At 49.3% G+C, this 25,092-nt stretch overlaps 7 protein-coding genes across 7 annotated transcripts; 3 read left to right on the forward strand and 4 right to left on the reverse strand.

The window, feature by feature from the left end:
• Positions 1–131: 131 nt before the first annotated feature.
• Positions 132–2,691, reverse strand: EI90DRAFT_3130001 (uncharacterized protein; the record flags this gene model as incomplete). Its single annotated transcript, XM_039064264.1, has 10 exons — positions 132–380; positions 440–864; positions 920–1,032; positions 1,128–1,270; positions 1,321–1,374; positions 1,428–1,582; positions 1,637–1,965; positions 2,027–2,420; positions 2,501–2,513; positions 2,581–2,691. The coding sequence occupies 10 exons, from the start codon at positions 2,689–2,691 to the stop codon at positions 132–134; spliced, it is 1,986 nt and encodes a 661-aa protein (XP_038911451.1).
• A 1,723-nt stretch (positions 2,692–4,414) lies between these two features.
• EI90DRAFT_2934812 (cyclophilin 1) lies at positions 4,415–5,214 on the reverse strand (the record flags this gene model as incomplete). Its single annotated transcript, XM_039055121.1, has 7 exons — positions 4,415–4,535; positions 4,587–4,627; positions 4,678–4,693; positions 4,750–4,813; positions 4,863–4,909; positions 4,959–4,986; positions 5,058–5,214. The coding sequence occupies 7 exons, from the start codon at positions 5,212–5,214 to the stop codon at positions 4,415–4,417; spliced, it is 474 nt and encodes a 157-aa protein (XP_038911452.1).
• A 268-nt stretch (positions 5,215–5,482) lies between these two features.
• Positions 5,483–5,842, forward strand: EI90DRAFT_3075764 (uncharacterized protein). The gene has a single exon (XM_039061601.1). It carries the CDS (start codon positions 5,487–5,489, stop codon positions 5,652–5,654), a length of 168 nt encoding a protein of 55 aa, XP_038911453.1. The 5' UTR covers positions 5,483–5,486; the 3' UTR covers positions 5,655–5,842.
• Positions 5,843–5,853: 11 nt separating this feature from the next.
• On the forward strand, positions 5,854–9,424 carry EI90DRAFT_3075766 (uncharacterized protein; the record flags this gene model as incomplete). Its single annotated transcript, XM_039061602.1, has 15 exons — positions 5,854–5,983; positions 6,253–6,324; positions 6,387–6,502; positions 6,559–6,648; positions 6,701–6,851; positions 6,906–7,089; positions 7,139–7,560; positions 7,617–7,685; positions 7,750–7,928; positions 7,980–8,086; positions 8,142–8,411; positions 8,462–8,585; positions 8,641–8,809; positions 8,860–9,139; positions 9,199–9,424. 15 exons carry the CDS (start codon positions 5,854–5,856, stop codon positions 9,383–9,385), a joined length of 2,550 nt encoding a protein of 849 aa, XP_038911454.1. The 3' UTR covers positions 9,386–9,424.
• Positions 9,425–13,858: 4,434 nt separating this feature from the next.
• EI90DRAFT_2977229 (uncharacterized protein) lies at positions 13,859–15,370 on the forward strand. The gene is made up of 5 exons (XM_039055906.1): positions 13,859–13,950; positions 14,003–14,329; positions 14,401–14,557; positions 14,607–14,761; positions 14,830–15,370. Exons 1-5 carry the CDS (start codon positions 13,879–13,881, stop codon positions 15,136–15,138), a joined length of 1,020 nt encoding a protein of 339 aa, XP_038911455.1. The 5' UTR covers positions 13,859–13,878; the 3' UTR covers positions 15,139–15,370.
• A 2,940-nt stretch (positions 15,371–18,310) lies between these two features.
• Positions 18,311–20,374, reverse strand: EI90DRAFT_3019661 (uncharacterized protein; the record flags this gene model as incomplete). The annotated part of the gene is made up of 7 exons (XM_039057388.1): positions 18,311–18,595; positions 18,665–19,008; positions 19,076–19,292; positions 19,375–19,428; positions 19,524–19,675; positions 19,859–20,118; positions 20,151–20,374. 7 exons carry the CDS (start codon positions 20,372–20,374, stop codon positions 18,311–18,313), a joined length of 1,536 nt encoding a protein of 511 aa, XP_038911456.1.
• A 1,437-nt stretch (positions 20,375–21,811) lies between these two features.
• On the reverse strand, positions 21,812–25,044 carry EI90DRAFT_3146908 (coatomer beta; the record flags this gene model as incomplete). The annotated part of the gene is made up of 14 exons (XM_039065472.1): positions 21,812–21,831; positions 21,852–22,027; positions 22,152–22,284; positions 22,363–22,644; positions 22,703–22,911; positions 22,973–23,080; positions 23,143–23,309; positions 23,369–23,799; positions 23,849–23,948; positions 23,997–24,264; positions 24,311–24,377; positions 24,419–24,527; positions 24,584–24,967; positions 25,027–25,044. 14 exons carry the CDS (start codon positions 25,042–25,044, stop codon positions 21,812–21,814), a joined length of 2,472 nt encoding a protein of 823 aa, XP_038911457.1.
• Positions 25,045–25,092: the final 48 nt, after the last annotated feature.

Consider the following 25,092-nt stretch of genomic DNA (forward strand, 5'->3'; position numbering starts at 1 on the left):
ATCAGAGGTCATGGGGGCAAAAAATGCATACAGTATGATCGGGGGCAGGGCGACGGCCTTGGAGGCAGAAATAAACAGGGCTAGTGGGCTCACCACACTGAATGGACAATGCTTTGGAAGAACCCGGTACTTCACTGAACGTCTATCAAATTCACGATTAGAGTCGCATTAAGGTGGAAGACGCTTGACGTACTTAGAGATACATAGAATCGTTTGAGTTTCATCAAGGCCCTGGTCAAGATTTCGGCTTGCTCTTTCAGCAATCGCCTCTTGTCGCCTGGTGACGAGACCTGCACTGGGAAACGCCGCAAAGGGTCGGGGGATGAAGCTGCGAGCTCAAGATCACGCCGTAGAACGAGCAGTGCCGAATTCCACACAGGCTAGAAAGTGCAGGTTGAGGACGTATTCATAATCTGTGCAAGACTGCACTATTACTCACTGCCACAAATAGATATATCGTTCTTTCAGCCACGTTGACTGCACCAGTGCTGCCAGAAGCTTCGCTGAAACTGTCGCCCAATGCGAATAATCTGGCGAGTTCTGCCATTTTCCCGGCGGTACCTGAGACGAGCGCTCTTTCATTTTCGTTGCTGTTCGCTAGCATCCCGTGCAGCGCTATGGTTGCCCCATATACACAGGACTGTGCAAACAAGAATGTATGCAAGTGTCGTGTGATATTGATCGCTCTATCTTCTATGCGACTCTGAGATTGTGGGTACGGGAATCTCCAGTGTGCGGCAATAGTAGCTCCATCAAGTTCGCCCTTCACATTGAGTGGGGGAAGATGTTTCTGGAATGCGGTAAGAGCGGTGTCGAGCTCATGATAGGTATTCCAGAATGATTGCCAATCAGCGTTGATGGGATCTGCTGAGGGTCATTAAGCGACGGCGGTCAGAGGCACGGGAAAATTATAACACACTCTGTGATAATTTCCTCGACTCTCGCATACAGGCATGAAGCAGAGACATCGCTTTTGCCTTCACGCAGAATAGAACCATGGCCGAAACATCGTCTTCGTCCATGTACTCCATGCTGTAGGCAGAACAAGAGGTTGACACAAAGCGTGATAGGATTGGCAACGAATCGATTGAACACAGGTCAATTATCTCGCTCCATGATATGCTCACATTTGTTCATAGATGCCAACATGATATAGGGGGATGCCGGTATTCGCATTCGGTGCTGCGGTCCGGTTGGTACCAATGAGCCCTTGCGAGTGGGTTTTTCCATAAAATAACCTCATCGGATTCGGCCAAGGAGAATATATTTCCTGTGGGTGTGTCACTTGACACATAAAATAAACGAAGGCCCCTAACGCACTTCATCAGCTATATTTGTGGGAAGCCCAGTGAATAGAGACGCGTCTTTGTCCAGCTGAACACGAAAGTCTATTAACGAGCTTAAAGGCAGGGCCGTGAAGAACGTACCAAATATATACTCCACCATACCCTGATCCTCAGCGTCAGTTCTTGCTCAGTCTGCGGAGGAGGCAGAAGGTATGTTGTACCATCGTAAAGTGTGGTATCGCCGAGCTTTCTGGGCAGTCTGTGGAGACCGCAACTCTTGGAAAACGTCATTGCAGCTGTGTAACCAAACCTGTGAATTCAAGCCTGTTGCAAAAAACGCCGATACCTACATGATGCCATATAAGTTGCTCTGGCTTCTCTTCCCACGACGAAACTGTAGCGACTGATGAGGGTGGTCGCCACAAGGAAATCAAGTAACCTATCGACCAAAGCAAGACTCTCGTCCAAATGACGCAGGGAACGCGAGAGGAAAATGGGCTCCAAGTCGCTCATGTTTTGAGAGTCAGACCATTTGCACCCAATCAGAAAAATGGCGTTCAAGAGGGCCGGGTGAGGGTGTGCAGGAGATGGTGCAGAGTATGAGGCAAACGATTGACGAAAAGCATGTTCCGGGTACGGGAAATTAAACTGGTAGGAGTATGTAAAGAAGGTGTCAAATCTGTCATTGAAAGATTGAGTTACACATTGGTGAGTTGCGATACAAGTTTGCGCAAGCGTACAAATGAGAAGTGGTCTCGTTTGTCACCAGAAGCGAACTGCATTCTTCGGATCCCCCAGCAAATGAGGTGCTGGCACGCGGAGTGTAGTGCTGCTTGCCTGGGGGCAGCGCTGCCAGTTGAGAGGATGACCCTGGACTGAGTCTGGCCTTACCAAGGAGAACATGGATTTCCGACGCCGAGGAGGCTGGGGAGGACGCGGTCTGGGGCTGCATGCCGAATGACAAAGATTGAGGTGAGCTAGAATGATCGCGACTTTGGATGTTGTACGAATTTATCATGGCTTCCAGTTCCTCAACACGGAGTTGTAGCCTCTCCTCCTTGGTGAATCTCTTTGGCTCGTAAATGCATTCCCCAGCCCTATTTCCACGAACGCATTGCTCGCATGCAGGTTTATCTAGGGATGGGGCATGTAATCAACATTGATGTGGAGAGCAAAAGGTGATTTGCCACCGACCGCGGCACTGTATTACTCACCAGAACTGCAGCGCTGCGCGGCAGAAGGAATCCCCAACATTAATATTGGCCAGGAGATTAATGCCCAAGTTGTGACGTACTTGTTTCCTCCTTCGACATGGGAGGCATGCCCCCACCCGTCCAAGAATCGCCGCAGACGGAGGTTCAAACTCCTGGACAGGCTGTGATTGAAAAGACCTGGAAGTTTCCATTGCAAAGGGGGGATAATGTTTTGCACTCCCTTCGGCAGATTCTCTCGCAAATTTATAGGTACATTACATGGCGCCTCTTCGCGTCAACGTGAGCTCTGGGCAAAGTTCGGCTGACGGGAAGCATGGCGATGTGCGCAGATTGTTTAGGAGAACTCCGGTCAGAGGTGACCTAAACAAGCGGACCTGACGTGCGATAGTTTGGACGATTCATTGTGCGTTATGCCTTCACGTGCAGGGGTCGGTGTGTCTGGACAAACGCCGTCGGGCACTGTGATTTGCAGCAAGACAATCGGCAAAGGCTCTTCATAAAGGTATGTTCTTGACGAAGGTCGTATTTCCGGGGTGTCTTCATCCTCTGACTGCGCAAACAACGTTCGCTGCTGCGTGAAGAACCGATCCACAGAAACGGCCAAGGAAACGGAGACGGCGCCCCCCCTGGGAACAGCCACAGCGATCGTCAAGTTGAAATTCTTGGGTTTCGCTTCTTCGGGTTAATCCGTGCAGCAGTTCCCGAGAACTCTCCGTTGGTTCGGGTCATCCATTTACCCAACGTTTCTCACTCATCCTTGATGAAGACCTAATTTGAGACTTGCCATTACAACCCTATTTACATTTTCACTTCGCTCGGTAAGCGGTCCCCAACTACGAAACAGTGAGCATGCACTCTTTGCTCAGGCGGGCGGCTTACTTTTTTGTCATTGCAACAACATGGATATGAGCGCTGAGTTCGGCTCGAGCCGAGGGCCTTGAGCCTACCTCAGGGTTGTTGTTCATGGGAAGTGGAAACTTGCGTATACTGTACTCATCATTCCTGATCATGAGTAGGCTTCACAATGGAGGTGATGGGGCGAAGGAACGCCCTTTACCAGGTCAGCAGGTACCGTCAAGAACCGCAAAAGGAACGTCCACTTCAGCTCCACGTGTTTGTTCTCTCAAAACGATCCAAACTCTTCCTCCCGGATGGGGTTCGGGAAAAGTGAACAGCGGCGATAGTGGTTTTCAGCGGAACGGGGGAAAACATCTCCTTGGAGGGTGTTCATGCCGCTGACAAAAGGTGGAAGATACTTGATACATACGAGTCGTATGTCAATATTGTTCATAGTCCCAGAGATCCGCATTCGCTCGGCCAGGGCTCAGCGGCTCGGATAATGATGGCTGAGGTCTACATATGTATCCACGTTGAACGTTTCCCAGACTTGCTGCGTATTTAACACGTACATTCCCAGTAGCCATCACGACTGGTGACTGACCAGGAATATACACTGCTAAATAGTTTAGCACTACCTGGTTGAACTGGGTATAATTATGCAACCAAGGAAGATTCCGGAATGAGCGCAACAGCGATGCATTCGCAAGGAGAATCATGCATGAAGGTCCAGGCTCCGAGGCTCGGCCATAGACCGAAGGAATAAAGTAATCTCGGTGTTCTTTCAGGGGAACGGCTGTTGCGGCAATGGCGGTCATATGCAAAACAGTCATAATCCAAGACAGATCCGACGTAAAACGAGATGAAATGTCATTAGAGACACACTTAGTGGAGAAGGGTGTTGCGACAGGGGCACAGCTATTTTTTCGCACCCAACACTAGGCCACACTGAAAGAAGCGATAAATGCAGAGGTCGAATTCCCCAGGACGGGTCAGCGAAGGGGAGGGGTGAATGAGATCAAACGTTGATCAGACTCACCCACTGCACAGAGCGGAAGAACTAAGCATGTGAATAAGTCACTCTTCCCCGCTTGATTCCACGACCACTTTGGCTTTTGGTTGGCCATCAAGTGACCCCAAGTTCTCAATCTTATCTACTAATTCCATTCCTTCAACAACCTCCCCAAAGACGACGTGTCTAAACCTGATGTAAGCTTCGGGAACAGCACCGAGAACATGAATCACACACTTTCCATCGAGCCACGGGGCTGGAACAGTGGTAATAAAGAACTAATCTCACTAGATGAGGGGCAACAGCAAAATACGAATGAGGTTCGCACCTGTGACCCATTCGTGCTGTTGTTTATATTAGTACCTTCACACCAAACGAAAGAAATCGGACATAAGCCTACTTTGTTCCTGCATTCGCCATGGATAAGAGACCGGGTTTAGTGTGCTTCACCTTGAAGTTCTCATCTGCACAAGAATATATCAAACGTCATTCAACAGGGAGGAAATCACATACCCGCGAACTTCTCCCCAAAAATGGACTTTCCACCTGTACCATCGAATCTGGACACCAATGAGGTTGAAAATCCGGGAGATAAATTGCTCGACGAACCGAGTAAAATCGCCGCCTTGAATCATGACTGGAGATCCCCGTTACCAAGGTTCTGGATTAGAACGTCTATGCAACTTGGATGGTACTCATTACACGTACATTGCGGGATAATGCGATGGAACGGTGAGCCAGCGTACCCGAAGCCATGCTGTCCTGTAGCGAGCTCCCGGAAGTTCTGGGTAGTTCTAGGAACAATATCGTCATAAAGCCTAAAAAGAATACGCCCAGAAGATTTCCCATTGATAAGGACATTCATCTGTAAAAATCCATGAATGAAAATACGGATTCATGGCTGCGATGGTGTGCGTGAGTGTGAGTATCTCGAATCACTCACAAAAACACGCTTCCTAGGAAATCCATGTCAGTTGATGTCACAAGGAAATTGAAATGATAATGAAAAAGGTATTCACTTTGCGCCAGCAGCTGCCATGATCGACTTTACTTCAACAGATCTGGTAAGCCAGATCGAGTATTTGGTGGGCGGCAGTTCCCGTGGCACGTTCCCCTCAAACGTCCCCGTCAATTGTGATGCCACAAGTCACGATACTAAAGCGTTCTGCCGAGCAAGGGGTCCAGACGCAAAGAAAATACTTCAGAAAGACTGCTAAGGGGAAGATTGTCAAAGGTCGGTCTCCAAGGATCGGGCTTCATGGGCCCTTACAGAGCTGTTCGCAGTCCTTCGTGAACGTTATTTAAGGGACGACGTGACCTGTGGCATTGAAGGGATATGTACTTCCCATAACCCCCCTTTGCCACCACGCGGCGACCTTACGCACCAGAAATATCCTAATGGTCACTATATAATGCCAGACACCAATGTCTTCTTGCGTCAGGTCTGTTTGTCAATTTAGATAAATTATCCGGAAATCGAGCTTATTGGGTTGGTATCGCGAAGATGGATTTGATGGAGTCCCCTCTCTTCACCGTGCCTATCATCCTTCTTCAGACAGTCCTGGAAGAAGTCCGGCATCGCTCGTTGCCCTTATACAATCGTTTGAAAGTCCTTACGACCGCCGATGCCAAGGGTATCTGGGTATTTTACAATGAGTTTGATGTGTTCATATCAACATCCCTTCTGGTACACTCTGGAGCCTAATCTTCTGCTTCCACAGCAAGACTGCGGTTGGGAGAGACCCGGATGAAAGCCCCAATGACCGAAATGACAGGGGTGCGTAAAATCTGCATGCCTCGCGATTGTCTCTCCCATGTTCGTCCCTCAGCCATTCGTAAAAGCGCATTATGGTATAACGACACTCTAAAAATGCACTATTCATCACGAAACCCCCCCCGCCAGTTGTTGTCCTGCTAACGGATGACGTGGAGAATCGTACCCGTGCAGCCAAGGAAAATATTCCAACAAGTTCTCGTGCGGTTTCTCGATCATTTCTCTTCAAGGGAATGTGTCTGATCAAAACCGGATTTTTTCAGTCTCGAAATACGTGGAAGGAATGAAGGAAGCTGCCCAACTGATAGATGTAGTCGCATCTCCCACCGAGAGTCCGGAGCTGCTAGTCACCGGCTCAAGACCGGAACTGTACACCCAGGTGAGCTCCTCGAAGGGTGGTTACGCAAAAACAGCAGGTTGAATCACCCCCTTCAGCACCTTCCAGCGGCGGAGTGTTTAGCTGGAATTAAGAGTGGACACCTTTACCAGGGATATTTTAATGCTAACACTTTCAATTACCTGGAGGTATGTTGTGCAGACATTACGACTATCCTCACATCCCAACATATCCCTTCAGGGCAGTGTAAATTCTACCGTATTCGATCGACCTGTTTTGTTGGTCGGACGAGAGCATATGAATCGTGCTGTCGATGGTGATGTCGTTGTGATTGAAGTTTTCCCCAAATCAGAATGGAGGGCTCCAGGAGACGAAGTTATTGATCAAGATGGTCAGTCACGTCCTTGCCGATAATGTGCATCCCTTGTTGATCTTCAATTACCAGCTGCTCTGAAGAATGATGATGCTGATGATTCTGATGTCGAAAGTGAGGAGGGTGAAAACGAAGCTATCATTAAGGAGAGGGAGCTGTTGCGAAGAGAAGCTGAAGAGCGCCTAAAGAAGAAACACGGAGACGGTTCCCAGCCTACTGGAAGAGTCGTTGGTATAATTAAACGCAATTGGCGCCCGTAAGTGTGACCGCCTTTTCCGGCGCTGGTTGTTAACCAAACTTGTTAGATATGTTTGCCATATAGACAAGACGTCATTGACCACGATTCTACGTACGTCCACCGCACAGCAGAGCGTCTTTGCCACACCGGTGGACCGGAAACTTCCTCGTATCCGGATACGCACGCGACAAGCACCGCTCCTCCTCGATCAGAAAATCCTTGTCACTATAGACCGTTGGGATTCAAATAGTCGTTACCCAGAAGGCCACTTTGTTCGCGCTCTCGGCCAAGTAGAGAGCAAAGAAGCCGAACAAGAAAGTTTACTGCTGGAGTTTGATGTTCCTTATCGCCCATTTGGTCGAGCTATTTTAGATTGTTTGCCCAAAGAAGGAGAGCGGTGGACCGTCCCCAACAAAGTCCCTAATGATCCCATCTGGAAAGGGCGGGAGGATCTAAGGCCATTACATATATGCAGTATTGATCCACCAGGTATGTCAACGATCTAGAGCTCCCTTTTTTCACACCCAGTCGATCGTCGCATCCAGGTTGCCAAGACATTGATGATGCTCTGCATGCGCACATTCTTCCAAACGGAAACATTCAAGCTGGTGTTCGTGAGTGATACTGCAGTTTCTAACTCAACATCACCGTAGTGAACATTCTGTTGTGACCTCAAAGACATCGCTGATGTTTCCCATTTTGTGGCACCCGACACCCCGATGGACAGTGAAGCGGCGGCACGTGGAACGACTGTATATCTTGTCGATAAGAGAATCGACATGTTGCCTGCTCTTCTTGGCACCAATTTGTGCTCTCTGAGACCCAATGTAGAGCGGTTGGCGTTTTCTGTGATTTGGGTGCGCAGTGTCCTGACTCGGACATTTCTTTGAAACTAATTGTTTACTCAGGAACTGACTCCTAACGCTGAGATCGTCAGTGTGCGATTCACAAAATCAGTAATAGCATCCAAATCAGCGTTTACGTATGAGCAGGCCCAAATGCGCAAAGACGATCCGTAAGCATCTGGACGTGTGTTGGATCCTTGCACAGTGGCTCATTCTATTTTCTAGGAACCTTCAGGATGAGATCACCAAATCCATTCGACTTCTACACTCACTAGCCGTTCAATTGAGGGCCGCTCGTATGAGAGCTGGGGCTTTAAATCTGGCGTCTCCGGAAGTGAGGATTCACCTGGATAGCTCAGAATCGTCGGATCCCATTGACGTGGAACGAAAAGCTTTATACGAGACGAACAGTCTTGTCGAAGAATTCATGTTACTGGCGAATATCAGCGTAGCAAAGAAGATACAAGAGACATTCCCTTTAACGGCCGTATTGAGGTACGGTAGGTTGTGGCACAGGATTCCGGTAAATTAACGACTATTCCAAGGCGTCACCTACCACCTCCGGCAACAGGTTTTGAGAAGCTCAAGGATTTACTGTCAAAGCTCAAGGGCATAGACATAGACGTCTCGAGTTCTCGGGCTCTGGCTGCTTCATTAGATAAATGCGTCGTGGGTACTTACTGTTGCCGAGTTTTGGCAGGTTTAGACAACACATTTTGTCTAGGACCCGAAACAGCCGGCTTTCAACACTCTGGTTAGGATAATGGCCACTCGTTGTATGCTAGCGGCGCAGTACTTTTGTTCTGGAAGCGCGTCCCCCAATCAGTTTGGTCATTACGGACTTGCTACTCCCATTTACACACATTTCACTAGTCCCATCCGTCGTTACGCAGGTGAGCAGCCTGTGCCCCAACCCATATCCTCGTTTGATAATTTTCCACAGATGTGTTGGTACATCGACAACTAGCAGCAGCGATTGGGTTCACTTCTCTACATGGTTCTCTTCATTCCAAATCATACGTCGAGAATGCGATGGATGTTGTTAATCGACGGCACCGTCTGGCGCAGATGGCCGGAAGAGCAAGCGTCGAGTTTTACGTAGGTCTCGCACTCCAAGCCCGGATCAAACGGCTGCCGAAGGACCCAAATTCCTCTGTCGGAGTGTTGGAGGATGCATTTGTCATCCGGGCGTTCCGTAATGGGGTATCCGTCTTCGTCCATGGGTAGGACTAATTTGTGGATTTCTGTCCTTCATTCCGCATACTAAGCCTTAACAATTCAGGTTGGGTCTGGAAGGGTTAATCATCTTCAGAGGCGAGGTGGAGTATGATGCAGATTCGTATCGAGTGACGATTCCCACCCCCACTGGCAAACGGACCATAGCTGTGTTTGACAATATTCGGGTCAATATTTATGTCGAAAGGGATCGGAATACTCAGCGAGGGAAAGTTCGAATGGAGATTATGTAAAGACTTTGTCATGCTCTCGCAATAGCAATCGTGGCAGAATTCTCCCGGAGCCCAGATTACTCCCCACGATACCAGAAATAGGAACTAGGTGTTGATCCCTGTTCCCCCAAACTATGCCAAGAAGTCAATCATTGTTTGGGACCATTCTCATGCCCCTGTTCTCATTGGGCTTACTTGATGCTACCACTTCCCATGGCCAATCGTTCGTCTCCATATCGGATCAACGTTATGAGGCATGGAGTGACCGAGGATGAAGAACAAGTCCCAGCCTTCTGAGCGATGATGGGCTAGCCCTAAAGTCATTCGTCACAAGATGGATGGATACCCTCCCAACCAAAGAAGCCAGCGCCCTCAACTTTCACATTGCGCCACTGCAGCCGCACAACCACGTCAGTCCATGAGTGGTGATAACACATTTTCATGTTAGAAGCTTGTTGTGAATACTGCTCTTACGCGAGTACTGAGTTGGGACATCAAGAACGAACGAGGCCAGGCCAGTTTGGGAAATGAAGGGGTTGTGGCCGGTCCTATTGCCCGCAAAAGTCGGTCGTCGTTCATGGACAAGGCATTACATCCTCCGAATCGCCCTCCCATTGTTAGAGTTCAAGAGTATTTCGTTCACATGCGTGGCCATGGCCTAAATCGCAGACATTTCCGCCCGCGTGCACGTGGACACTGACCTTCCTTTACACGATATACCAGTGAACTCTGACGGAACGTCTCACATTTCATTTTTGCCTGAACACGCACATGAATGTTGACTAGTAACCGATCTCACGCGTCACAGCGGCAATCCTTCCCGCTACCGATGCAGATTACTGTGAGCATGTATGCATATAATTTGCACACGTCATTTGGAACATGACGAAGGAAGGCCTTAATTGAACAATCTGCGTCGGCGTCTTGGCAAGTGAACGGTTCTCACCCAGAATTTCCAGAGGGGGTCGCACGTCGACGATCGTGTCTCCTGTTGACCAGCGTGAGACAGTATCAGAGCAGATCTTGCTCCGTGAAGTGACAAGACGGCTTCGTCCCCTACTTTACTATCTACGTAACGTATTGAAATTGTGCAACTCAGCTCAGAGCTAGAGACCACAATCGTTCCTGTCTGGGAGATTACTTGGGGCCGCATTGAGCACTTTGATTCCACCCTAAGTAGCTTCCATCCCGGTTGAAGCAGCCCTCAACGAAGAACAGGACATGACCTAGCTGCTTCCTCCTGGCACTGAACCCGCCAGACTAGATGGTATGCCCCTTGGATCAGGTGGCCTACTTTTGGGTAGGACGATAATGTTTGACGGGGCCCTGCGCTTCTTCGTCGTCGTCCTTTCCGGGAGGCGGACCATTGGCCAAGTTGGCTGGTTCTAGTTCCCGCCAACAGAGGACAACGTCACTATCAGGGAGACTGATCTGGATATATCCCCGATGGGGGCAAAGCCGATCTGTTCTAGTAGGCACTTCTATTCTTTTTTTTAGTTGAACTTGTCAAGTGACTTCTGCGATACTGTAGCTATTTGAGGTTTGTCTGGGGCGCTGTATGCACCCCGATACTAGAGTTTATGTGCTCTTGCTTGGGTGTTCATCCGAATTCCGCCACAGTGAGGAAATGTGTTGCCCAACGGGCGAGGGTAGTACACCGTGTGTAGGGCTCCCGGTTGCCGATGTGGTTCTGGCATACCCGCTTTTTGGCCGGTTATCCGGTAAATTCCCTTCACCTAAGTTACCGCTCTGAGTGCGGACGACGAATTTCGCTGGCACTTGAGCTCGCCCTCGCCATTACCGCATAGCAGAGGCGAAATGAAGAACGTGTCATTGTTGGGAATGCGGTCGACAGGGAGCGCGAGCGCCTGATTTTCTCCCGAAATTATCCCAAACCGCTCAGGTGGGAGAGTCAGAGATTCTACGACGATATCCCAGAGCACGACGTGATGCTGTCCAGAGAAGACAATGGCTTGGTGAAATCGATTGGAAATCGCGGACAGAGAGGACACAGGACTATCCGATACGAACCACGCGTGGGCAGGTCAGAAGAATCCGTGCGTTATTACAATTGAGCAGCAAAATTTCCAACTAAAGCTTGCTTGGACTATGGAAGGATGAATATGACTAACGATAGCGGAGTAGGGTCCGCTTTTCCATGCTGTAATCATTCACTCTGGTCTGATTGGAAAACGGAAACCCTGTTCATTACGCGACCCACGTTGAGCTTTACGAGAAGCCAAGACAAGCAACGTATGAGAAGTTGGTGGGATGATTTACTTAAGCAAATGTGTTTGCGCCACCACGGGGCGCAAACTGAATTGCATGATCAGCAAGGTATTGTCGTGGGGCGCGATAGGAGAATTTACATGTAACTAATTCATATAGTAAGCCGATTGCGCATGCCGAGTGAGTTGAGATTGGTCTGCATTTCGTCCAGAGTACCACCTTTAGCAGACCAGTTAATTCGGTCTCGGCTTTCTTGGCCGCCCCACACGCCATCAGGATTCGGCAGTCCCACCATTCGTTGCTATGTGGAGGACGAGAGCGGACGGAGGCGAGAATCCATGGGAAATGGTACTAACGGAGAGGGCTAGGTGCTCCGGAATTTAAGGCAGATGCTGACTGAGCTACAACAATATCGCCCAAAGTGAATATTGTTAGCGGAAGTGTAGAGAATACCGGACCCAAAATCCTTATCAATTATGAGCTATTGCTCATCATTCGTCAGACTGGGTACCGAATTACTTCCAACTTAAGCTGAACTGGGAACTAGGCTGTGCACAGGCTGCTGCTTCACCAAACTATTGCTTAGAAATCAATTACTTCTTCGAGGCACCTCTGATCTCCTGTTATCGCTGGACCTTCCGAATACTACTGCTTCCAGGGGAGAATTGTCTGTGAAGCAGCCTTCCGACATACAGTTCAAGCAGGGAGCAAGCTCTCGCCTTCCGTGCGGATCCTGTCCAACGTGATTCTGTCTTCTATGCTTCTAGAAACAATGCTATGTACCTCATCGTGATTGATGGACACATCAACACGTACATAGGGACCGGCGGGGAGCACACTTGTTCCCTACGACATGACTAAGTCATAGCAGAATGGGGGAGTTTTGGAGACACAGGTGTAATCTGGGAATTAATTGACGTGACATAGACCAAGATGGAGACATGCGGTGATTGGGGTGTAAAATTGCTCCCTGTGGTACCTCTGCGATTACGCCACGGGAACAGCCTGAAGGGTTGTAGATCAAAGTGTTTGAAAGGGCATCACAAGCCGTGGATTGTCCCACCCTAGTTCATATTGCAGTGCATACAACCACCTAGCCTGTGAGTGGTCTGATTATTGGGCTCTGTAAAGTGTCCAGTGTACAGTCGAGTTTTCCACCTAAGCGAGCCTTAAGCGAGCACAGCCCGGAGTGAATACTAGAAACAATCTTGGAAGTGTTGGGAGGTGTCGCAGGGCATCTTGCGACCTATTGCCTGCGAATCATCCAACCTGCATTCGCAGGTTTCAATGGATTTGCTTCCTCCAGATGGCCCGCTTCGAACCTCTTCCTCGTCGATGATCAGGGCCCCAAAAGAGAACCGGTAAAATAGAGGTTCCAGTGTCTTGGTTCGTGTGACGGTACACGCCCGTTCAGATTGTGATCCGATCTTTTTGGGTTTCTCGTTCCTCACAAGTCCAGCTGTTCTTTCCCTCAGCTCTTGCGATTTGAACCCAAGGTAGCACGTGGTTCTGCGAATATGCAAGAGTGGCACGAGTACGACGCTAGGTTTTCAATTTGGCCAAATCAACGACAGAGAGAGGAGGATCCCGCAAAGCAATGCGAGCTTCCGGCCCAAGCGTGGGGCTATACAACGTTGCTCAAATTGCCCCTTCCAAAACGGTAAGCCTCACCCCCCAAAAAGCATGTTATCTACGATGGAGTTTCCAATGCCAGGAGGAAAGTCAGGAAACAGTCCTCCCCAAGTGAGACGAGAACATGGAGATGGGTTTGTGCGAGGCTTCATCGGGGAGGGTCACTAGCAATGATGACGGGAATCAAGGCACCACTGCTCACAGTTACCAACCCTCCCATCCGCCTGACTACAAAACCCGAGGACCATGATGACCCCGAACGGATGGCCGCACTGCCACGTCCATCACGAGGCCGCGAGGTAACAAGATCATCGTCCCTTTCGCTTGAAACATGCAGGGACTGAATATGTACCCAGCAGTTAGGGCTCTTCTTTCCCATCCCGAGAAATCATCGAGGTCTTTCCAACACTAAATAAAGATGGAATTCGGCGACGACGCGGAAACAATAAATTCGGCCAACTCCGCTACAATACAGCTAAGACATGACTTAATTAAGAAAAGTCATCGTTGGACCGTCCAAAAACACAAGATCGGCGAACCGTGAAGAGGGAAAGAATGAATGAAAACAAAAAACTGAACCCCAACTCTATGTTTCCTTGGATTTAAATTCAAATATCCAATCACGTGGCGTTCACGCTGCAAACAGTCCCATCATGCCTTTTGGAGAGGTCGTCATAGGATCGCCGGGCAGTGGGAAGTCCACTTATGCATATGGAAAGTACCAGGTCAGCCATTCACCCTCGCAGGGCATGTTCCCCATGTTGATGAGCTCAGTAGCTTCTCTCAGCACTCGAACGCAAATGCGTCGTCATCAATCTCGATCCAGCGAACGATCATGTACAGTATCCATGTGCGATAGATATAAACGAGCTCATAACTGTCCCGCAAGTGATGAGAGAATACGAGCTCGGGCCGAATGGCGCGATGCTCTTCTGTATGGAATACTTGGAAGCCAATTTTGATTGGCTTGAAGAACGGCTCAAAGCTGAAGGAATAGGGGAAGATGATTGGGTCATATTTGATTGCCCTGGCCAAGTAGAACTCAGTACGAATCATAACAGCTTGAAGAACATCACCGAGAGACTGGGAAAATTTGGATTTAGAGTAGGCACGACTGATCCTTTTTGCTCAATGCATCGCACGCTTTGCTGATACCATGTTCTTACACTCTAAAGCTTGCGGTGGTGCACCTCTGTGATGCACATTACGTGACAGACGCGTCGAAATATGTGTCTGTACTGTTGCTGTCATTGCGCGCAATGCTGCATCTGGGCCTCCCCCACATCAACGTCCTGTCTAAGCTCGATTTGATCAAGCAGTACGGCGAACTATGTGAGCAGTCTTATCGCTTGTGACTTTTGATTGACACACCAGCCACAAGCATTCAACCTGGACTTCTACACCGAAGTGCAGGATTTATCTTACCTTCAACATGCTCTTTCAGAATCATCGCCAAAATTCGCACAGCTCAACATGCGGATATGTGAGCTAATCGAGGACTATAACTATGTTGCGTTCGAGACCCTTGCAGTCGAGGTGCGTGAGATCGTTAGACCGCATATTGCACAAAGGCTCACGCATTGACTTTTTCGCATCAATACCAGGATAAGCAGTCAATGATACATCTCATGAGAACCATAGACCGTGCATTGGGTTATGCGTTTGTTGCTACGGTGGATGACGCGTCAGTTGCCATATCACCAGCGGGTGCACCACGAACGAAAGTGGATAACCGGAGAGCATTATTCAGCTCGGCGGCTTCGGTGATCCCGGATGTGCCTAATATTCAAGATATCCAAGAGCGATGGGTCGACCACCGTGATGAGTATGATGAATGGGAGGAAGGTGAATGGAGACGAGAAGGTGTTGCAATCAGTGCTGGGAAAGCTAGAGCGGACGCGAAGAAGCGATAGTCACCCAGGGTCGCTGGGAAATTCTCAGCGGTTAGCTCGACTGGACAACCTCTGCGACCATACTGGTAATATATGATTTTTTGTCAGAAATGGGCAAATCATCATAGAAATCAAGCAAGCGAAAGGGTTTGTGTCAAATTGACTTCAGATTTCCGTTCTTCTAGGACATCCTGCTAAGCGGTTCCTGTGCAGTGTACCTGCATAGCAGATGCCTACTACGACATTAGAGGAAACTCTTTCCGTTGTATCGCGTGTGATTCTCATCATGGGGGGGGGGGAGGGACAAGGTATTGAAATGGGGAGAAATGGGGAATAGAAACCAACGCACCACGATGCTGCGAACTTTCTGGGCGATAAAGAAGGATCCATGCTGCCAATGGTTGGAGCCTCCGCCCCCCCCCCAGGGAACAAACCCGTGTTGCACACGTGTAACCTGATAGAATCAGATCTACACAATATATCATACTGTACTATAGTACTATGCCCCTCCGCTAGACACGAGGGCGCATCATTCGAACAGATATGATTGTTGTGGTAGTACGAGGACGGGGTCACAAGGAACACGCAACGTCACGTCACAGTTACCACACTCGTGTGAGGGGCACTGCATGCCGATCAGCCGCGTGTGTCAGCATGTTACAAACATCTCGCGAGCTCGGCCAATGAACATAGCCTCTCGCGCCCGCCACAGGCGACCTTACCGCATAATGACCTTCCGTACATGTCAATGATGCCGGCCTAACGTTCCGCTTGAACCGCTGCATTTAGACCCATTTTCTCCCCTGTGCTGTGCCCTATTTGTAGGTCTTGCCATTGGCGAAATTGGTCATGCCTTTCCTTTCGGACACCTAGGATCCCGCAAATTTTCTTTGCCATGTGGTTTCTGGTACATGCCAAGGCGCCTCGGTACTTTGGTGGCCAATTTCTACTCTGTGTGTACCCGCACTTTCCTCCTGCTCATCATCCGTCAAGGGCTACCTTCCCGTCCCCGATTACGTCCCCATGATTTCTCCCCTCAGTTTACGTGTTTCCGTTTGTGTTGGCTGTGCCCTCACTAGTTTTTGCACAATACCTTCGTATCTGCCGACGCCAATCAATCTCGGAAGTCCCGGCGCCGAGGCTGTGTTCTCGCTAACACACAGGTGTTTGACCCGACTTGACAGGATCCGGTTCCTGCACTGATAGACGTCAGAAAACCAAGCCACTCGGCCAATTGGGACAGCCGTTAATCGCCACGGGCTGGCATCGGTTGTATTGGCAAGCAGCGCCTTTACTGTATGTAGCGAGTGAAGCTTTAACGTCAAAGTAGTCGTTGTTCGCTTTCTTGTTCGCGGCCTCGGTTGCCAGGCTCCCGTGCAATGCATTCTCAATTCGTCCTTTGCCGCGGCTCTGCTGTGCCCTTGTTCATTTTCTCTCGAACCACCGCCCGATTGCTCCCCGTTTACGTCTTTGTGTATGCACAGTATAACAGGGTTCCAATTCAGGGAAAGAACAGATGTCAAATTGCAACCTCCGCTCTTTATGTAGTTACTCGATATTTGCGCGTGGGGCCAAGCGTGCTTGTCCCAGTGCAGGAACTCGTACCTAGAATTTGGGGGCCAAACTCGTGACCCGGGATCAGCTTGCCCGCGCCCGGATTTCCTTTCTGTCCTTGTTCTTCTGGTCTTGTCGGTCCTCAGACATCCGTTATTTTCCCTCCAATCATAGAATTCCACAATGTCTTCTATACCGTAAGCCCCCTTCCCCAAAGGGAATCGAGTCCGGCCGCCCGCCACCGCTCGTACTTGTTTCTTCCCCCTTCTGCCCGCATTTTCCAACATCCGGGATTCCATCCTCACACGAAGCATATGCATCTCAGGACCACAACGACAGGGATTTAGATTCTAAACATCAACTCTTCTTTCCCTTCCTCAATAGACAACTCGATCAAAATCCTCACGCATTGGCTCCCTCACCAATTTTGGGCTTCATGCTTCCAAGTATGATCATTCGTGCACAGAACGATTTGATCCTTTTTTCTTCTTCCAGAAGAATTCAACTCGCTTTTGTTTCCCATTAAGGATGTTCCGCAACGTTCCAAGATCTGGAAGGATGAGTGATAATAAGGCCCAACGTCGGGGTAGGAAACGCCGAAGCCCCGCACCTGCAGCGGAGATATACGTCTTCATCCATTCTTCCAAAATCTGGATCTTCCGTACAAGGGGACAAGTGCCAAGAACGAGCCCCTTTCCTCATCCGAATAAGGATTGCTTTCACACCGAATTGCCTCCTGGGCAAACGTACAAGGGGGCCCTCACGCACGGATCTATCGCAAACAATATTAATTCTTTTTTCAGTTTAAGGGCCCTGCTGGATTATATTCGTTCCTTCGGTGGTGAAGTCCCACTGGGCTGACTGTCTAGAAATCATTCCAGCTGCTGATCGTTGATCAAAGACCAAACGCTTGGGCGAAGGCTTCATTGGTACGTAGGCGGAGGATGTATGTTACACGTCTTGCTTGGCGAACAAATAGCACCTTGCCTCCAAACGGCCGAGTATTAAACTAGGGCGTATGCAGCTGCGAAAGCAAGGAAAGGCAATGATAACTCAAACCAAGAAAAGATGAATAAATTAAGAAATGATGAGGAACAAATGTGAAGGAGGAAGTATCCAGAAGGGATGAAATGGGCGGTATGCGAGCCACAAAATCAACTAACCGAACTCGGATATGCTCAAATTGTAAGATAATGAAAAAGCCAAATCGTCATGACGGAAGCTGGGATAGGCATGGGAGCGAGGGTCAGGAATGTGAGAGTAGATTGAAATCGTAAGAGAAATGGGGTTATGGGGGCGAGATAAGCAAGATTGGAAACGGAAAGGGAAGATGGAGTGGCTGGAGATGGAGGCAACACCAGGATTGAGCTACAGGGGGAAACAAAACGGACAACCGCAATCACGAAGCCGCATCGTCTTGACTAATAAGGTTGACAAGAGGGAGGTATAACTTCATGATCATTATGCCGTGGAGTCGAGTCGTTCACGTAACGCATCTGTAAAGACACCTAGTCGAGATGGGAAACAAAGGAAGTGGTCTGGTCGTCAGTAAGCGAACACAAGGTCAGTGGGTCACACCAAAAGAGTAAAACAAAGGTGTCATCAAGACGATAGAACATGAACAAGCGGAAATGAAATCCTAACGACCCAGAGTCGTGCTTCGCGTTAACCGGGGGTAAATAAGCGCGGTTGTGGATGCCCGAGCGACTCGGGGCAGGAGCGAGGAACCATGTGGAAACTCCATAGGCAAGAGAGGGAATGGCAACATACCCGTGATAGGATAGATAGTCCTAATTTGGAGAAGTGCTTGATAAATCGTATCAAAGTCACATCGGGCTTCCGGCTCGTTCACCCTGGGCAGGGTAGAACTTGACGAGGTCTGCACATGCTTGAGAAGTCTTGTTGCGGCTGCCGCCCACCCAGACTAAACAAGGGTTGTTTTCAATAGTGAGTGGTTCGACCATTGGATAGAGGGCTGCGAGCGTATACTCACTATGATGAGTATTGGCATTCTTCTGGGATTAAAATCCTTCAGTTCCCTCACAAGGTGAGCCAATTGAGAAGATGCTTCATACGACCGGCGCGCGTGTTCCTCCTCATTGTCGTGAATCCCATGTAAGAGTGCAAGAGAACCCAACACGCAGGAATGGGCCATCAGAAGGGTGTAGATCCTGCACCACGAACTCGTATCTACATGCCCGTTGTCGTCCTGATATTCATCCCCGGAGAGATCAATTGGAAAGTCACAGGGTGGCGAATACAGAGAAGGCAACGTATCGCGGAACGTTGTCAACGCAGCAATGAGGTCATTAAATGAACTACCAAAGGATTGATCGGCTGTGCGACAGAGTGACCCATTGGCAATGATGATCATAAATGGGATTAAATTAACACAGACACACACCATTCGAGGCGTACGATCGATCCAAGAACAGTGCCTTATCGAAGATGGCGATGCTCCTCGCCCGAATTGACAACGAACTGTCACCGGGTCTTACAGTGGCTGCGTCAAAGCCCGTGGGACCATAAAGATTTTGAAGAATTGGGGACGACGAATTGAGAAGGGCATGGAGGTCCCGTTGAGAAGTACCAGAAGAGACAGGCCAGGGGGTAACGATATCCTGCGGAGCGGACCGGAGACACGTTATGAGGATCAATTCAAATAAGCATTCTCGAATTGTGATGAAAAAAGGATACACGGACCTCCTCGGCTAAGTAGGGCGGTACCCCACTCGTCCACGACGAACCGCGGTCCAACTAGGGAAACAGAGTTAGTATGAAACACGCAGATTTCAAAAAGCAATCCGCCTGTGCAACGGCGCTGGCTGTTGTCTGATGGTGAATTTACTTACCATGAATATCGAATGCCACATTCGGATGCGCTGGATCATCTCCGCCTCATCTTGAGGAGATGGGATGGTGGCGCGCTGAGGGTACTCGTGCGCAGCCGCAGAACGGAAGGCCATCTGGTGGAAGCCGCATCCAACAGCAAAGCTCACGGCGGCTTGAAAAGGAGGTAGGTGGCATTGGGTGAGACAAAACTGTTGCGTGAGTCCCACAAGTCAACTCCAAAGGCAACAGGAACGTCTGTGCTTACAAGACGTATAGCATAGCCCCAAATCGAAACGCGTCGTGTGAAAGCAAAATCTTGCAAACAACACGGCGGCCATGCACAAATCCAACGGACGATCTCCGAGAGTTGTTGACTGAGAGATGAGCCGGTGGGTGCGCCTTACGAGAATTGGTTGCCAGCTGGCAACGTCTCTCGTCGAGAAATGTGTACCAGCGAGGAAGATGGCGGTCATTAGGGAGGGGTGGGGGCTATGAGGGTCGCTGGTTGGGAGCTCCAAACGTCGTCGGAAATCCTTAGCGTCCATAAAGAAGTTGAATTGGTAAAGATACTCGAAGAATGCTTCGACTCTGGATCGATCGGCGCTTAAATGTTGACTTGTTGCGGAATTAAATGTGCCCGGACTTACAGATGATCCTGAAGCTCAGATGGCAGTGTGCCATCTTCGTCGTGCTCATAAGACGAAACCTCGAGAGGAAGATCCAAGAACTGAGAGGTTTCTCCTTCCACGAAAGCGTGCTGCCCGAGATCGGGTTCAGGAGGCGCAGTGGAACCATGGCGCTCAGCTTGACGAAGAAGCGCCTCGAGCTCGTCGACTCGTGCCTGGAGATCTTCAACAGTTTGGTATTCCATGAGGTGTTCGGTGTCCTGGGAAGGCGTCAAAACGAATAGAGAGTCAGAAGAAGGCGTGACTGGGAAGAAAGGTGATGCGGACGTGGTGAAGGTCAGAATGTCTGCAGTTGGTGCAAGCACAATCGTACGGAGGGTGTGCCAAGTTGTGAACCATGGTTTCGGGAGCGAAGCGGAGGGTGGCTCACCAGGAGACAAGAAGGGAAAGAGGGGGAATGAGAGGAAATTTTTAACACGGAGGGAGTTATATGCGCCATGGTAAGTACAAGGAGCGGGGGGCCCTACAAAATATCTCAATTACGCTCCCCGAAAAAAACCACTATAAACACGAGAAAATTTGCGGGATTTTCTTTATTTTTAATATCTTATTTCCCGATCTCAAGAGCGGCCTTGGATGGACGAAATCGCCCCCATTAATTGATGGGACAACGGCCATAGGATGGTTGACACGCGCGCAAGCCGGATTCCGAAGATGAAATGCATGGGACATCGCTTCCCTTTATCCCTTCAATAATCCCGGACGGCGAAAGCCCACCCCACTTCCCAACCCAGCAAACCCACAGTTCGCGGCGATGCAGAACCGATTCTTCACGCAAACGGAACTTTGTTCCTTTATCCGTAAATTGTCACTGATGCCCAACTTTGTTCGGGCATTGAATCCGCTTCACGCCACCTGCGATGACATGCAGTATATCAACAGAATATTCCGTGTCTCATCTCTTTGGGCCACCCCTCATCCGCCATCGGCGAGCTTCGACTGACCCTTCCCGTGGGCGCGCTAGACCGGCAAAGCCATCACCTTGGTTGCAACTCGGTGACCAGTGGCCGAGTATCACCAAATATAGGGCTCAATACAGCAACTCCTTCCGCTAAACAAATTCCAATTCTATGGTCCACTTTCGTCTTGCTCTCTTTACTTGGAACGCCATAAGTATACAGTAGAAAAGCTGTTTGCCCGTGCTCATAACCTGAAAAAATGATTATAGTGTATTTGATACATAGAGTAATATAATTCGCACCTCACACCTCAACGTTCGGCTCACGGCTCACATTCAACCTTGAAAAAGCTACAGCGCGTACTATGAATCAATTTTCCTCCAGTTGACGGACTCTCGTCGGTGTGCGTGCACCGCCATGACTCCAAGTATAGCAAACATGCTAATTTGACGCTTTCCCAATATCGGCGTAAAGTTGAACACTTAGCCCGCGGAGCGAGCGCTTGCCACTCTCACTCACGTGAGGATAATAAGTACATATGCAGATCAGACGCGTGTTGCCCTCGCACCATCGTGTCACCACGCTTCGTTTATCACCTGAAATCGCATAATTATTCATCATACTTAACAAAGGGGACGCGAGAAGTCGGTTGATCGTGATGGGGAAGTTCATCGGGTGATCTGCTGTAGCATGTGTAGCTGGATTGACCACTAAGCTGTTACTTCACCGGCGGCCCCGTTCACCTTGGCAGACACGGGGATACCGTCACTTGCCGGTTGAATATTTCCAGAGAGGTCCGCTTCCCTGTCAAGTGCCTCCGCCCAACCCTCCTCAAACAACTCCGGATGATCAGATGGACTGGCCACTAAATCGGCGATCCGGCCCCGTTGATTTGCGGCAAGGTCGTTCTTCCAAATATCCACTACCCTGGGAACCTGGCTGATAGGCGGCGCATGCGGGGGATTTGGATTTGAACCAGAATGATGGAGAATAGGTTTTATTGGAAAAAAAAAAGGTGGTTCAAAAGCCACGCGCAAGTCAGACATGTCCACAGTTCACATACCTTGGAGCATAAGTTCGAGAGAACAAGGCAGCTTCCGCAACTCGGTTGGTCTCGACCAGTAAGTCAACGCAAGCTTTAGGATCCCCAAGTTGCAATAGGGCCGCTAGTGCTATATTATTTTGCCCCTTATTCACTACCGCAAACAGAGTGTGACATCAAGATCAGAGTCATATTTCCTCACCAGGATCTGTGGGCGTAGTGAAAAACTCACATGCCGATGAAGCGAGCGTACGTAAACCCGCGCGGTCGCCTGTTGCCAAATGCAGGAGTAACAAGGAGCCTGTGTCACCGCCTTTTTCGAAGCATTCCCTGGCTAAGTCGAATTTCCACACAGCTAGAGCCCTATCTCCCACCGCTCGCCATTTAGTTTCGCATTCGGGCACAGGCGCCTGCCGTGCAATATCTAGCGCTGCGTCTAGATCATCAAGCGATATTGCCAGTTCAAATTTGTGGTCGGCATCTGTGGTGAGCTGAAGAGCCAGCTCTCTGAGATCTATAAAAAATTGGTTAGACCCTAAGTTTCAGAAATGTAATCTCCGCGGAGACGTTACCCTGTGATTCCAAGAATCGCGCGAGCTTGTTCCGTTGATCAGAGGGTACGCTGGGCAAAATATCAACAGCACCATCTAAATCGCCCCGTAAGATTGCCGTCTGATATTCCACATATGCTAATGATAAAGAATAGCCATAAATGTTGAGGTTTTTGTCGGCCACGTAGACCCGGTTGTGAGCTGGAATGTACCCCACAAGGTACATCGGACTGTGTGGCCGTTCGCATAAGTGATGGGCTACAGATATCAGACAACACAGTCATAACCCACATGTCGAAGTGATTCACCGTTTGCGGTTGGGTTCCGATGAGATAGTTCAATCGGTTGGCTCCATTGGTATACACGAAACAATCGCCCACCCATTTGGCAGTCTTCACACTAATGAGATCGCAAAATGTGTCACATCAGCTAAGATCACACCGGATGGGGAGAAGATTCGCCTTTCTGTGATTTCGGCAACCACGTTGAACGCTTCTTCGACACCTTCATCGGTGATTTCGGCACCTTCCTCAAGTCTCTGGTTGTAGGCGTCACGGTCGAATCGGAGCACATAGAAAGAGTCTTCTGCAGTGATAGCCACTAAGAATCCCGTCCCCGACCATATCACCTGAATGATACATGTTTGGGTCATGGCAAGTGCTGTCCATGTAGAGTGGGTCGACTCACATTTTTAGCATCGACTTCTATTCTTCGGACGACCTCTCCCGTTTCCCAATCCCAAAAGATAACAAACCCTACACCAATGGCGGCAAGAAGCGTTCCTCCGAAAACGCCGCCCTCGATAGTCCATCCCGAGAGACCTTTAAGACCTGCCCATCCACCACCAGACTTCTCTTTGAAGTTTTTGAACAGCTTAATCTTGGTCTTGCTTTCAGCCACCGCGTACGTGTTCGAATCTCCCGCCCAAGCAAAAGATGTCCCGGTTCCGAAAGCTTTGTTGCGCCAGGCAAGTGCGGTATAGATGATGTACTCGCCGTCGCCACAGACAGTGACGAAGCGACCATTCGGCGAATGTTGCAGTGAGGAAGCGTATATTTCCGTCGAGCCGAGTTCCTTTGGTGCTAGGTTGAGGCGCTGCCCCTCAGGTGTCGCGTCCTCTGGTAAAGAAAGGTTGTGATAGATTCTCGGAATAAGACAGTCACGTACCTTGGGTCGGTTGGAGATTTACAGAGAGGACTTCTGTATTGCGCACATAGACGACCTTCCCAGAATGGTCCATGCTGAACGATGGTTCTTCGCGCCCAAGCTAAACCAAAGTCAAATTCTGATTCAGGCGTTCATTTGTCAAACACACTTGGATGACCACGAGACCGTCGTCATATCCAACAGCAACATCATTTAGTCCCTTGCGAGATGCCACACACCATGCTCTCTCAAGATTGTAATTAAGGGTGCTCTCAAGTCGGTAAGTGTTGGCGTGCCATATTTTGACAGTGCCATCTTCAGAACCTGAGACGATAACGGGCAGTGAGGGATGAAAGATGGCAAAAGATACGTTAGAGGTGTGAGATTCGAGGGTTTGTACGCAAGACTTTGAGTGATAATCCCATATTTTGATGAGCCTGTGAAATGTTTCAGCCAAGGACTGGCCAATGACGCGGGACCTACCGGTCGTCACCAGTGGTTAACAAGTACGGCTTGTCACTGCCGTGGTAGTACTGAACATAATTAACACCTTTCTCGTGTGCATCGAGTGTGAAGTTGGGATGGATGAACCAAATGACCACACTTTGACAGTTCGATCAAGGCAAGCAGATGCAAATGTATTTGCATCCTTGGGGTTTACAGCAAGATTCATGATGTAATGGGAGTGGCCTTCATATACCTACAAAGAGACCAGGGATTGAGAATTGGGTGCATGCTCCTATTGGGGTTACGCGCCTGAGTGCATTTCCAACTTTTCTCCCAATCCCAAGCCCTAATCATCAGGTCATCACTTCCAGTCAAAACTATCGGGAGGGTGGGATGAACGGTCAAGCAACGGATGTAATCGGGATGGGCCTCGAAAGCAGCCACTTTCTCGTGGGTGTTATAATTGAACACACGAAGTTGGAAATCATCTGAGCCTGCAACAAACCACTGCTTGCGGGCAATAAATTGGACACATCGGACAGGGACTTCTGCAACCTCAAAAGATCGGATCGAAGCCCCACTATCGATATTGTAAATGTGTGCAGTCCCATTGTAAAGCCCAGCAAGGACCCAAGGCTCAGTAGGATGGAAATCGACAGATTTTACTCTGTCCGAGCGAGTAAATAGTTTCCGCTGATAAAAAAAGCTTTGGATTCAGTGCATTGGGCTATACGTAGGCCTTATATGCTCACGTTGATATCTAAAAGCATCGGGACGCGAAAGGGCGAATTTCAGACCGTCGTTGTCAAGACGTGTCG

Source organism: Cantharellus anzutake, assembly GCF_015039405.1.
Source record: "Cantharellus anzutake strain C23 chromosome Unknown EI90scaffold_62, whole genome shotgun sequence".
Classification (NCBI taxonomy): domain Eukaryota; kingdom Fungi; phylum Basidiomycota; class Agaricomycetes; order Cantharellales; family Hydnaceae; genus Cantharellus; species Cantharellus anzutake.